This window comes from Rana temporaria, chromosome 1 (genome assembly GCF_905171775.1).
Source record: "Rana temporaria chromosome 1, aRanTem1.1, whole genome shotgun sequence".
NCBI lineage: Eukaryota > Metazoa > Chordata > Amphibia > Anura > Ranidae > Rana > Rana temporaria.
This window is the reverse complement of record NC_053489.1, coordinates 345,816,862-345,831,940: the sequence shown is the minus strand read 5'-3', so window position 1 is coordinate 345,831,940 and position 15,079 is coordinate 345,816,862. Positions and strand designations below refer to the sequence as shown.

Below are 15,079 nucleotides of genomic sequence, written 5' to 3'. Positions count from 1 at the left end.
GGAGGTGGACATTTTAAAGGCAGACTAAGGCCCCGTACACACGACAGAGGAACTCGACGTGCTTGGCACGTCGAGTTCCTCGTCAAGTTTTGGGATGAAGCCGCCGAGGAGCTCGGCGGGCCGCCTTCTCCCATAGAACAACGAGAACAACGAGAAAATAGAGAACATGTTCTCTATTTTCTCGTCGAGTTCCTCGGCGGCTCCATCGAGCCAAAACTGTACAGACGACAGAGTTTCTCGGCAGAATCCGGGTTTTGACCGAGTTTCTCGGTGAATTCTGCCGAGAAACTCTGTCGTGTGTACGAGGCCTGACAGGTCTTTGAGGGTCAGAATTCTAGCTGATAGACAGGTGTTCAAATACTTATTTGCAGCTGTATCATACAAATAGTTAAAAAATCATAAATTGTGATTTCTGGAATTTTTTTTTGATTATGTCTCTCACAGTGGACATGCACCTACGATGACAATTTCAGACCCCTCCATGATTTCCAAGTGGGAGAACTTGCAAAATAGCAGGGTGTTCAAATACTTATTTTCCCCACTGTAGATCAGTAAGAACAAATCCACATATATCTGTGTTGCCAGTCAGTATTTTTACGTGTGTATACAAATACGTGCGTACGCCACACCACCTTGATTAAAATAAAGCTAGAAGAATTTTTACGTGCATGTATTCATACGAGCGAATACTTGCAGATACGCATAAATATGTACAAATAACACAAGTGCTATATAGCCCATCCTTGTGCTTTTCTGATGTGATTGTCAGATGTTTATACATCTTAGTGTTTGTACCGTCATATAAAAAGTACGTTTATGTCGTTGTGAAATTGATAAGTTGCTTTGTAATTTTCTTTTTTACTTCTATTACAAATTAAAATGTCCTTTTTTGATGTTTTCAGGTTCACATGCTAAAGAAATCAAAACAAAAGCAAAAGAAATCTTCAAGTTCCAAAGAAACAAAAGGAGATTCTGTTACACAGAACAACAATGGAAGTTAGGGAGATCTCTAATGGAACCTTCCAGAAAATCATGACATCTGACATGAGGCATGTTGGAACTAGATTCTAGTCTTGTGTTCCACTGCAGGAGGCTAGCCGGATGGAAACTCCTCTTCTACAGTATCCCTAATATTGTCTATGTAATATGCAGTCATCTGCGGAATCTTCGTCCTTACAGCTTCCATTAACCATCTGAAAATAATCAGGGTTGTCGCCTTGTATCTGTAGACTTATTTCTGCCTGTAAAGGTGACAGTTGCTTGTGCATGACACAAACCAGCTGCTGTGGTGCACTGTGGTTGCCCTTTTAATGTCCATGGTGGGACCATTTATAGAACTTGGTTATGCCTAGATGTTGTACGGGGTAACTACCACTTATTTTTGCTGTTCCTAGTACTGAAATGCTTGATGTTTAAAGGCAGAATTTAAAAAAGGCACCTAATACATTGTATCTAAAACCTACATCAAGAGCCTCACTGGAAAAAATCTCATCCCATGCTGCATTCTGTACTGTACAAACACTATTTTTAGACAGTCTATTTTCTAAGAAGAGGTATTATCAATACATATCTGACCTCCAAAGTGTTTAGGAAAACCGTAATTCCCTGTGAGCATTTGTCTAGCTTTATTCTTCTTGTAGTAAGCTACAAAGAAGACATTAGGAGCATAGTTTTCCATACTGTGATGGAATGTATGGCAATTAGTACTGTAAGTATTTTATATCTACTGACCATAGGATGTTATATATTTATTGTTCTAAAACAAGGAAATAGTTTCCAACTAAACCGTATTTATTGAACTTGGCAGTGGTAGAGAATAAGGGTTTCTCAATGTTAAAATTATTTGTTGCATTTAAGGAACTCCTAGACATTTAAAACACAATTTAGCTTTAATGTAATATGTTTGTATGTAAGTGCTTTTTAGTAGGATTTGGTTAAAAAAAAAAAAGTGAACTTTCTATTGTTTATGCTTGACAAATTACATTTTTATTGATTTTAGAATGTAATTCAGCGAAATCAGAAGACTGTGTCTTTTTTTACAATGTGGTTGTACTAGTAATACATTTGGTTTAGTATATATGTATTGCATCAAATTGCTATACATACTGATATCCAAATACTTTCCTACTTAAACTACCTTATGGGACAGTTATTTACATCGCTCATGTAAATAGCTAAAGTGCTCTGTTTTTTGAGCTGCGTTCTAGTGTATGCAGGTATGTGTGTGTTTGTGAAAATATATAGAGAGATATATATAGACAAACGCACACACATATCATACGGTGCATAGTGGGATGTCATTTAATAGTTGGTATAAATATTTCTCTCTTAATATAGATCATAATACTTTTGGAAATGAGACCTTTACATACAGGCAATATATTTCATAGATTCCAGTACCAGTAACACAAATAACTTTCTAATAGGTTATTATTCACCAGAAGCATTGCCATACATTTTACTGCATCAAAATCCATTGCTTTCAAAATGTTGTATTGTGTGTTTGTAGTGCATTGGGGAAAAAAAGTTCTCCTTCTGCCTTGTGTGTTGACCTGCAGTTTGTCATTCAAGTTAATTCTTTAAAAGAGGCAGTACATGGTAACAAGAGTTAAGCCACGTGTACTGGTGACAAAGAGCCCTTATGCATCACGGCCATGCAGTAATTACTTGGATGATTGTAGGCTTTACTTTTTATAATGCAGAACGCTGTGCTATGGTTGAATCAATTTGTGTGTGTTTATTTCATTTGGAAAGCATTTATCATAACGTATATTCTTATGAGCTTCCCAGATTCTAGCAAGCAGTATGGCCTTTTCTCTATTTACACTTGTGTTTTGTGAGTTTAACTGCAGGAGATGTATGTGCAGCCAGACAGGGGGTGTACATTTTCCACTGCAAAAATTATAATGTCTGTTATGTTTAGCGGCGGTCCTGATTCAAGTGAATGTGGCCGTACCGCAATCCTCCTGCAACTGTGTGTAATGCGTGTGGTTGCAGTGCAATTGTGTGCTTTTTACAGAATTAAAACAAGTGGTAAGGAGGCAACTTATCACCTTCTCCCCACCTGTCAAATACTACTGAAAAGTGATCTACTATGCTGCTTTTCAAGGGTGCAGCAAAGTGCCGTACATCCAGACTTTCCTTAACCACTTAAGGACCCCTTCACGCCGATATACGTCGGCAGAATGGCACGGCTGGGCACGTCAACGTATATGTACGTTGTCCTTTAAGCCCAGCCGCGGGGTCGCGGGCGAGCGCGACCCGGTCTGAAGCTCCGTGACCGCGGGACTCACGGACCCAATCGCCGCTGGAGTACCGCGATCAGTCCCCTGAGCTGAAGAACGGTGAGAGCCATGTGTAAACACGGTTTCCCCGTTCTTCACTGTGGCGGCGTCATCGATCGTGTGATCCCTTTTATAGGGGGACACAATCGATGAGGTCACACCTAAAGCCACACCCCCCTACAGTTGTAAACACACATGAGGTCACACATAACCCCATCAGCGCCCCCTAGTGGTTAACTCCCAAACTGCAATTGTCATTTTCACAATAAACATTGCATTTTAAATGCATTTTTTGCTGTGAAAATGACAATGGTCCCAAAAATGTGTCAAAATTGTCCGAAGTGTCCGCCATAATGTCGCAGTCATGAAAAAAATCGCTGATCGCCGCCATTAGTAGTAAAAAATGTTTTTTATAAAAATGCAATAAAACTATCCCCTATTTTGTAAATCTACATTTTGCGCAAACCAACCGATAAACGCGTATTGCCATTTTTTTTTTTTTTTTTTTTACCAAAAATAGGTAGAAGAATACGTATCGGCCTGAACTGAGGAAAACATTTTTTTTATATCTTTTTTGGGGATATTTATTATAGCAAAAAGTAAAAAATATTGCATTTTTTTCAAACTTGTCGCTCTATTTTTGTTTATAGAGCAAAAAATAAAAACCGCAGAGGTGATCAAATACCACCAAAAGAAAGCTCTATTTGTGGGGAAAAAAGGACGCCAATTTTGTTTGGGAACCACGTCGCACGACCGCGCAATTGTCTGTTAAAGCGACGCAGTGCCGAATCGCAAAAAGGGGCAAGGTCCTTTAGCTGCATTTTGGTCCGGGTCTTAAGTGGTTAAAGTGGTATTAAACCCAATCTTTTTCCCAGATTTGCAAAGCTGCCATCGGTCATCCATTTATACAGAGTTTTAGGAGATTGATGTTTAAGTGTTAGCTGATGCAAGCTTTGGGCATGTTGTCTTATAGGCAGCTCTTCGAGCTGCAAGAAGCCCCAATTGTACCATGTTGTTTGTTGGCCTATTGGCAAGTTTGCTGTGTTTGCCACCCCTCAGACTGCTTTGGGACTTCCCAATGTGATTCTTCTAGTAATGGCAGTGTTGGTCAAGGTGAGGGACACTGGTAGAATGAAGAAGGAATATGGGAAATACGGCACTCAGGGAGGCTTAGCTATGAACTGTAATATTTAGGCAGCAAGATTCTACAGTGTCTTTTCCTCATATTGTCCAAACTATCAATAAGGTAAAATGCGTGCTATATAGCAGTATAAATGTTACAATGAGCGCTACATTCAAAATGTATTTTGTATCTCCTTGAATCCAGCTCGGAATGTGACTGATACAGTTTAAGGCCCCTTTCAGATGGAGTGGAATCAGTCAAGCAGATTTGCCTGCTCAGCCGGGGATCTGTCGGCTGATCCCCTCTGAGCAGGCGGACGACAGGTAGAGTAGACACGGACACAGCCGCTCTTCTCTATGGGGTGGTCAGATGGCTGTCTGTTTCTATCCGACTGTCATCTGATCCTCATCAATCTGTTTTTAGCGAAACGGATCGGATGCCGATGGGTGTCTGCCAGTAATTTATTTTGTGTAGTAAAATTATTGATATTCTTTCCATTAATTAAGCTTAAAATAGCGTCATAAAATATAATTTTTTTTTACTTGAAATAAGTAATTTGGGTAAGAACATTGCTGTGTATAAAGGTACCATACTTCCATTTTAGCTTTAAAAAGAAGTCGGGCTATCCAAATATATTCAATATGATGATTAAAATTACATGTTCTTGAAAAGCTGAATATTTTACATTTAGTTTGGCAATGAGACATCTAATTCTTCTTAAACGCATTAAGGCTCCATTCACACCATGGCGTCCGGATTGTGGGCGGAATCGCAGCTGTGGGACGCCTGTCACCAAAATTAAGTTCTTGAACTTCTTTTGGACGACAGTGTCCCGCGGTTTTTTTCAGTGATTCGCCGTGATTTGGATGCCATTTGAATGTAATGGGGGTCGCAAGCGCGTCCCGTGTTTTGCAGCAAATTAGGATCGCGGGCAGAATCGCGACAACAGGTCAACATGATGCACACGTGGCAAATGCTTCATTCTTTATTTTTTAGAGCATATGGAATGATTAATGGCCATCAAGTATGATGTGTATTTTTGTGCATATTACTACCTAGGCAATTCCAGTTCTGTTATCACCGGTTATGATCAAATTGGGCTGTATGGCCACTCTAAATACCCTTTAGGGTGCACAATCACTATTATGTAGAATATTTATCTCATCTCATCTTATCTTAACACAAACACTACCAGGAGTAACTATTTTTAGTAATTAATAAGCTATAATGAAAAGTAATATGCAACGTCTGCTGCATTTAACTTGACTTGAAGGGCAACTGTATTGAGAGATGTATGTAGGCTCCCACTGCTCATCTCTCCTGAAAATGATATTTGCTGGCTGCCATGCTGATTCAGTGCTATTTGCCTGGCTACAATGCTGATAATGGCTTCACTGATCCAGAACAATCATGCAGAACAAGACTTATGACTTTGATTGTTCCATGCTTGTTCTTGGTAACTCAGAAGGAGGTCTGCAACCTACATATCTCTCCAATTACAGGTTTTCAAAATGAACAAAGCACATATACAAGTAAAATTAAATAAAGGCAAATGTTATTTGTATATTTTATATTAAGAAATATAGTGTATTAAAGAAAAGGTTACTGGAAACATTTTTTTTTTTGGTTTAGCGCAGAGGCCTTGAGCAGAATTTTATTTTTCTTCATTAAACATTTTTATATTACTTTTTATTAAGCAAATATATTTATCTGGATAAATAATAAAGGCTACTGACCTAAAGATTTAAAATATTTTTAGGGAGAAATATATTTGGAGTGGGAGGTTGACAGTTCAAATAAAAAGGCATGTTGAAAAGCTTTATTCGTATTTCAAGGTTTTAGCTAGTCCTGTTCTTCCATGGTGCCTTCTTTTCCTGATTTCTCCTACACTGATCTGTTGCCTCCTGTGATGGTTTTAATGACCATATCTGTTTAAATATACGGTTTATTTTTGATAGGTTATTATTAACAATAATACATGCAAGATAATTGAAAGGTGGACTATAATGCTTGCACAAGGCAACTCTGTACAATAAATTGACATTGGTGCTCCTTTGCCACAGTCCTATTCTGTCATGTTAAGCCTACGGAAAAAAAAAAAAAAAGAGTACAGAAAATGTTTCTCAAACTACTTAGTGGCATGTTGTGCTTGGCAGAAAACAAGGCTTTCCTGTCACACTGGTGTTTTCTTATAGTACTGATGTGTTTTATAACATGGAGTCTGAGCATTGTGTGGCATCTTAGAGCAGTGTTTCTCAACTCCAGTCCTCGGGGCGCACCAACAGGTCTTGTTTTCAGGCTTTCCATTATTGTGCACAGGTGATTTTATCAGTTTCACTGCCTTAGTAATTACCACAGCAGTTTGATCTGAGGGAAATCCTGAAAACATGACCTGTTGGTGCGCCCCGAGGACTGGAGTTGAGAAACACTGTCTTAGAGTGACGAGCAACATCTCATATTAGGATATTTTTTAATCTGAAGAAAAACAACATGAAAATGTCATCAATTGTTAAAACAATGTCTTTTCTATTTTCATTCACAGCCGTTACTTTTACATTTTAGATAATTAAAAATTTCAGGGCCAATCAACTGGTTTAAAGGGAAACTAAACCCTCATATCAATTGAGGACGGTGTCATCTTAGCTTCCTATTTAGACCTGCAGTTACCAGTGTGCTGAACATGTGAGCAGTTGACACCTGTCATATGAGGTCTTGAAAGATCAGTTGAGAGCTGACAAATGCACACAAACAACTGTGACCATTATCACCAGAGACATGCCTTGAATGTAGCATACACTGTTCAAGTAGGGAGAATGTAACATTTATTAAACAGCTTTTTTTTTCAGGGGGTGCAGGTTAAATTGGTAGGTTTAGTTCCACTTTAAATGTTGACCCTGCACACTGTGTTTGTTCTTGCCTTCTTTTCCTTTCCGTGTTGCTCTGTTCAGCCATGGAAGTGAAGAAGGCCTGTGTGTGTTTCCATTGGAAACTGAAGCACCCAGTGCTTTATTTTCTTTCCTGGAAGCTGAATAGACTGGAGGGGGGTAATGAAGCAAATGTGGGTGTATGCAGATGGTGTGCCACCATGTCCATCAGGCATGAGCAAAGTACAGCTTTAGTGTATAACTAACCTGGCTTGGCAATGTGTCATTTCAGCCAAAATTATAAAGCTGCTGTAATGTAAACCTTAAAAAATGTTCCTTTATGAAGATGGAATGTTTATTTTTCCATGTAACCTGCAAAAAAAAAAATTTGCGTTAAAGGTGTGAAACACTGCCTGTAACTAAGCCAACCTATAAAGCTTTGCTTAGCAATGAAGCAAAACACCTTTTAGAACCTCTGATGCCAGCAGCCATTCCTTATACTGTGTCCCTGTATATTAATTTTAGGATCGTAAAGCTAAACCCATTCCTATTCTCCATGAGTGAAGTTACTCACTTGAAATGATGATGCTTTGGTCACAGCAGTTTTTCGTTAGGATTTCTTATTTTATTTTGGTAAGATAAGTATGCTAGGAATATTTTTTTCTAATTTATTTTATTTTTTTTGGAAGCCTATTTTAAGTCACCTTAAATATCAGCACTTTTAGATAATTAATAATCAATGCCCTTGCAAGCTGCATAAAACAATTGGGTGCAACTTTTTACTTGAAAAGATCAGTATGTACTTCTAACCCAAGCCTGCAGCCTCCCAATTGTGGTTTACATGCATGTGTTGCTGAAGAAGCTGCTACTGAATACCACTAGAGGGAGCTTTAGCTAGACAAAGGGGACCTCTGCATTAGGCTGTTTCAGGCTTTTAAATTTGCATGAAATATAAGACTAAATAAAGAATAAGGAATGTGGTACAGTTGCCATATTTGACAACCAGGACTGCTCTGTATGAAAAACTCTCTTCTCCATCATCCACTCAGAAACAGTTGGGTTATACTGCAACCTACAGCAGTTAGGGCACTGGTAAACAGAAAAGTTGTAAGCCAGACACTGTTAAACACCTTCTCACTCCAGCATGCCTGGTTTTCCTAGTGTCCAAGGAGGTTTTGATTAATTTTCTTCAGCTCTGCTAACACAGGTCGCTCATTTTTTGCTAGCTTTTCCTGACTTTGTAAAGTTTTTTTTTTTCTTTAGTGACTTCATTCAAAATTCCTACACTGCAGCTTGATCTGGTCTGCATATAGCCACTTTCCAGAGCAGCATTTTCTCAGCACTAGCTTTGACTAATGCCGCGTACACACGATCATTTTTCGGGGGTTCGGAAAAATTACGTTTTTCAGGCTCTAGAAAAAATGTCTTTTTTTCAACTTGATCATTAAAACGGCCTTGCCTACACACGATCGTGAAAAAAAAAATGCTCTCGCAAAGTGGTGACGTACAACACGTACGACGGCACTATAAAGGGGAAGTTCCATGCGGATGACGTCACCCTTGGGGCTGATTTAGTGTTAGTAAAAGACGATTCACGCTTTTCTGTCTGTTACAGCGTGATGAATGTGCTTACTCCATTACGAACGGTAGTTATACCAGAACGAGTGCTTCCGTCTCATAACTTGCTTTTGAGCAAGCGCGGATTTTTCACGTCGTTAAGGCCCACACACGATCATTTTTTACAACCCGAAAAAGACAACGTTAAAAACTTTGTTAAAATGTTAGAATATTTTTTTGCCCATTTTTTAGAACCCGAAAAATGCTCTGAAGCCCACACACGATCGTTTTTAATAAAATAAAATATTTTTTAGAACCCGAAAAATGATCGTGTGTACGCGGCATCAGACCCAGCTAGTCTGGAATGTGATCTTTGGATATTTAGCCACTTTTCAGACTTTTGTGTTAGTTGCAGAGTGCGTTTCAGGTCTGGATCCATGGCACAGCCCCAGGTGTGACCCTGTCTTCTGATGACTCAGTGAGTAAGGCCAGTCAGTCTAAGGCAGGGCTGTCAAACTCAATTTAATCGCAGGTTGCATCACCAGTATGGTTGCCCTCAGAGGGCCAGTTGTATCTGTACCAATATGTATCTACTCCTATTATTTAGTAGTGCAATGAGTGCAGAGTTCAGGAGTATTCTATGTGCAGAGTTTAGGAGTACAGTGTACAACACCAAAACCCACTCCCCACCAAGCTTCCTGGTATCTCTACCTAGCATTGTGTTTGACATATGTGGTCTAAGGATTTGGGTTCTAGCTTGGTGTTTGCACTGCTGGAAACCTTTGCAAATTTCCTGCCTCTTTTATTTTTTTATTCTGCTTCTTGAACCACCACATGGATCTCTCTCTCTGGTCTTGTTTCACTCCCCCATCTACAGTGATTTGGTCACTCGCATCTGCCTAAAACCTTGATCAACACCGGCTGCCCAGGTTAGTGAGTTGGGTCTAGTTGCCTACCACTACATGGTGTAACATGTCTTCACAAAAACACACAGAGGACAGCTCTGCTGCCATGGGTGACCTTAGCCCATACTACCTTTGTGGTTGTGGAGGTATTTACCTGCTATCCTCAAAAAGAAATAACACATATAATCTAGAATCCCTTTTGTTATAGGGTCTCATTCATCTGAGTCTCCAGCTTTGTTGCCTTCCTCATGTGCACAGGAACCTCCATGCCCACTCTGGATTTTTCTTATGTGTTTTTGCCCAGTTACTGAAGCAGTCTGCCCACAGAAGCTTTAAGCCTGCTCCAGTGCTAACGCTTCGTGTTATCCTTTGCATCTCATGGTCATTGGCAGATTACTCTGGGTGCTTTATCTTCATCTGGTTCAGATTTGGTGTTCCTCCTCATAGTAATCTGGTATGGATGGTGGCTGTTGCCCAACCCTAAACGTGACTGCTTTTGGACACCCCAGCTGTCTCTGAAGTCCTGTGTCCCTCAGTGGAGGATGGGGAAAAAAATATTTTTGTACTCAACGTAAAATGGATTTCTTCAAGTCTATTAAGAGACACGTCTTGCTTGAAAACCTAAGGCATGCTGGTTAGATGAGTGGTTATACAGGGGGATGGTGGCTAACAACCTTCCTGTATTCAGGATTCCTAACCTTCTATAGGCCACAGTATAACCCATCTGTTTCTGAATTCCTGTGTCCTCCATAGAAATAGTTTGCAGAAAAATGTATATTCAGTAATAAATGAAATGAAACAATGGAGACAGAGAAAATTGTTTTTCCTCACGCAGTGGTCAGAGGTGAAGAGCCCCATTTACAATAATTGTGTAAAAATGTCAGCTTAAACTAGTGGGCAGTGTAGTGCTGGCTTACATTGGTTGTCAGTGGGAAAAGCATACTGTTGGTCATTGAGAAAAGGGCCTCCTTACAATGGTTGCCAGTAGAAGGGAGGCCTTACACTGATAGTGGGAAAGATGCTCTGTACACTGGTAGTCAGTGCAAAGGATGTCTCTTAGATTGGCAGTCATTGGGCAAAATGCTCTAAGCATTGGTGGTCAGTAAGGAAGAATTCCCCACGTACAAATAAAGCTCATTTTTTAAGGGATCCCTAGCGACCTCTGGAGGAACCTTAGAGTTCTGCGGAACCCTACTTGAGGGTGGCTGAGCTGACAGGACTTTCAGATGGTTCCTCTAGTGGTGACTAGCAGTGGCATCTTCAGTAGAACATCAGACTATAAATAGACGATAGGATAGCTCAAGAATCTGCACATAAAGTGCATTCATTCCTTTTAAAATGTTGGCTGCGTTAATTATGTTCAGTTGTCTGTTGCTAATAAACACACCTTGGGGTTCTGTTACAACACCTAAAAGCAATAGTTTAATGTTCTACTAGTCTAATATTGACAGATTTTTTGCTGCAATTTCATAATCTCTGTAGCAAATATACTATTTGTTAAAAACAAAAATCTGAAAAACGCATGTTTGTAGGAAGTAATAAGAGTTTTTACAATGAATCACTTCACCAACCACCCATTGTGCCAAGTTATTGTTTTGTAACATGTAAGAATAATGTTAACTTTTTTCTTGTTCCTAAAATATGCATCCCATTTATGTTTACGTGTGGTTTAAGCTTGAAGACATGCTATTGGTGTCACTTGTGTCTTATAGTCTCATTTGAAAACCACTGTGTTGGTGAATTGTATGGTTTGTTTGCAAAATTTGTAAATTTGTGTATTTAAAATCTGTTGTGTTTAAAGTATGAGACTAACAGAAAAAAATGTATATTTTGCAAAATGGCTACCTGTATTTTTGTTTAGTTATAATTTGCACTGAGTTGAGTCCCATGTTTGAGTGAATATGTGGATATCAAAGTTATATATATATATATATATATATAAAAATGTGTATATTAAATTTCTGTGAAAATATGACATACTTGGTAAGAGTTATTTTTTATTTTCCTGATTTAGTTTAATAAATGTTTTTTTTGTAATGTGGAATTATTTTGCATAGGTTAGGGATGGGATATAAACTGTCCTGTTTTCTTCCACGTGAAAAATCTTATAGTATTATGTATGAACTTTTTAATGCGGTAACAAAACTATGAAACATCAGACATTCAAAATGTGCTAATCACAGAAAACAATCACTTGACAATGTAACAATCTAAATCCATACAAATGGAATATATTACAGTTTACCAGTAATTGCATTTGGTAACTACATTAGTTTCCTGTTTTACATTTTTTTTGTTGTTGTCCTTTGTCGCCTTGTAATGATACCAAAAGGATAATTCCTGTCCCTTTTTAAAGTGGAACGTCACTCTCCCAATCAACTATAATTATTCAAATTTTTATTTATATTTTTTGCCTAGCCAAATCCTTAAGTCTTTAGGGAGGTAAACAATTGGGTTACCTTTTAAGTAATCCAGAAGCCTTCAGGAAAGGAGGAGTCGTTTTGTAATCTAAGCACCCTCTCCTGCCTGAATGCTTAAAGGATCACTAAAGGAATTTTTTTTTTTTTTTTTTTTTTTTGCTGAAATGACTGTTTACAGGGTATAGAGACATAATAGTTAATTGATTCATTTTAAAAACGATTAAAAATAGATAAAAACCAATCATATAATGTGCCTCTAGATGCAAAAACGAAAGTGAAACTAGTTTAGTCTTTGCATGTTATTTCATGCCTCTGTGCTGGACAGTGCCATAGAGAGTCATGGCTAGGAAAACGAAACTAAACTCTCCCATGACTTTTTTCATACGGAGCCAGACAACCAGGAAGTGTCCAGAACAGAGTAGTATTACAGCAACATCAAAGCAAAAACGAACAATGAGGACATGAAACCAGGACTGCAGTAAGGTAAAGGAAGCTATTTAGCAAAAAAAAAAAAAATCCTTTAGTGACTCTTTAAGCTAAGGGCAGATGGAATCCAGGAAGTAAATGCTGCTGCTGCTACATTAATCATTTGCCCTTACTCCAGATGGCCATGGCCAAGTGATTTCTCAGCAAAATAAAGCATATTAGACACGAATGAAAGAATTTGCTTTGAATATTAAAAATGCATTAAACAGTGTTTGTGGTGCTCAGATGCTGTGACTATCTGCTTTAACCACTTCAGCCCCGGACCATATTGCTGGTCAATGACCAGGTCACTTTTTGCGATTCCGCACAGCGTCTCTTTAACTGACAATTGGGCGTACGTGCGACGTGGCTCCCAAACAAAATTGGCGTCCTTTTTTTCCCACAAATAGAGTTTTCTTTTGGTGGTATTTGATCACCTCTGCGGTTTTTATTTTTTTGCGCTATAAACAAAAAAAGAGCGACAATTTTGAAAAAAAAATTTTTTTTTACTTTTTGCTATAATAAATATCCCCCAAAAATATAAAAAAAAAAATTTTTTTTTCCTCGGTTCAGGCTGGTACGTATTCTTCTACATATTTTTCGTAAAAAAAAAATCGCAATAAGCGTTTGGTTTGCGCAAAAGTTATAGCGTCTACAAAATAGGGGATAGATTTATGGCATTTTTATTATTATTTTTTTTACTAGTAATGGCGGCGATCTGCGATTTTTATCGGTACTGCGACCTTAGGGCGGACACTTTTGACACCTTTTTGGGACCATTGGCATTTTTATAGCGATCAGTGCTATAAAAATGCTTTTTTTACTGTAAAAATGTCACTGGCAGGGAAGGGGTTAACACTAGGGGGTGAGGAAGGGGTTAATTCTGTTTCCTCATTGTGTTCTAACTAAAGGGGGGGTGGGACTGACTAGGGGAAATGACTGATCGCTGTTCATACATTCTATGAACATGCGATCAGTCATTTCTCCCCCTGAAAGGACCGGGAGCTGTGTGTTTAAACACACAGCTCCCAGTTCTCACTCTGTAACGAGTGATTGCGGGTGCCTGGCGGTGATCACGCCCGCCGGGCACACGCATCGGCACCAGGGGCGAGCAGGGGACGCGTGCACGCCCCTAGTGGCTGAAATGCAAAATCACGTTATATTACTCGATTTTGCACAGCCGAGCGACCTGCCACCGTACAACTATGGTGGGCGGTCGGCAAGTGGTTAATAACTACACTCACTCTTCCACAGTATCTATGAAGGTAGCCATGGTTTTCATGCAAGCTTCAAAAATGTCTGCCTATGTCCATCTCCATGACATGTTGGAGTAATGGGATAAGTAGTTTACAGAAGAAAGATAACCTTGTTTTAGCTTTCAGTTCAGCGTTCAGAACTGACAAGGGCACTGGACATCAGTGACAGCAGGAGGAGAGGTACATGGCATAGGGCATATGCCCTGTATACGTGATATTTTTCAAGGCATGCCTTACCTATACAAAGTGGGTAAAGTAGAACTAAATTAAATTACTAACATTTTATACACCCAAATTAAAAAATAAATAAAAAATCTACAAAAGTAAACGATTTGAAAAAAGTGACTCTGTATGTATGATTTATCTTTGAAATGGGTACTACAATTGTGAGTGAATATTTTGGGAGTTTTTTGGTTTATATCTGTTCAATTGGAATCTGCAGTGACCAATAGACATACCTGAGGTGTTGACCCCCTGAGCTTTACGATACTTACCCGGATCCCTGAACTCTGCGTTACATACTACTGAACTCTAAAATACTTACTCCTGACCCCTGCACTGTGCATTACTTACTACTGACCTCTAAACTTTGCATAACTTAAAGTGGAGTTTCCATCCCAAATTTTTTTTTCATTATTGTGCTCATTCGACCTAAAAAAGGAAAAAAAAAAATTTTCTCATCTGGAAATGCCTGTTGCTATGCGGTCCCACGAAATCTGCCTTTGGAATCACCTAGGATTCTGACATTATCTCCCTCTAATGCTCCTGGGAAATGTGTGTCATTTCCCAGGATGCAGTGCGCTACCCAATTATCACTCCCCATCCAAGACATCCAGGAAGTAAGTGCTTGTGGGCTTTACAATGCCCACAAGCAAAATGACAACGGTGTGGACATAGTTTTATAAACTATCTTTTTTGAATAATTATGCGGAGCGGCGGCGGATTGTAAAATAGTAAGTGACCGGATTTATATTATAAAAACACATGATGAAAGGACATACATTTAATAAATGCTAATTGTGGTTGGAACCCCGCTTTAATACTAACCCAAATTTAGAGTTGAGAGGTCCTCGACTTGAAATGTGTGGGATACTGTCAGCAAGCAGGTCGGTGGTCTCTGTACAGTACTCAGAGTGTCAAACGCAGCTCTTGTCAGAGTTCACCATGTTGTCGGAGAGAGACTGGGCTGCCATATCTGTGCTGAA

The 15,079-nt window shown here is 39.0% G+C and overlaps 1 protein-coding gene across 1 annotated transcript in view; it reads left to right on the top strand.

Annotated features, from left to right (window-relative positions):
• The window catches only part of DGKQ (diacylglycerol kinase theta), a 224,149-nt gene extending 220,939 nt beyond the window's left edge, over positions 1-3,210 (top strand). Inside the window, exon 23 of the mRNA XM_040361947.1 lies at positions 903-3,210. Within this exon, the coding sequence (XP_040217881.1) occupies positions 903-1,001 (99 nt within the window). The 3' untranslated portion in view covers positions 1,002-3,210. The remainder of the gene's footprint in view (positions 1-902) is intronic.
• The last annotated feature ends 11,869 nt before the right edge of the window (positions 3,211-15,079 follow it).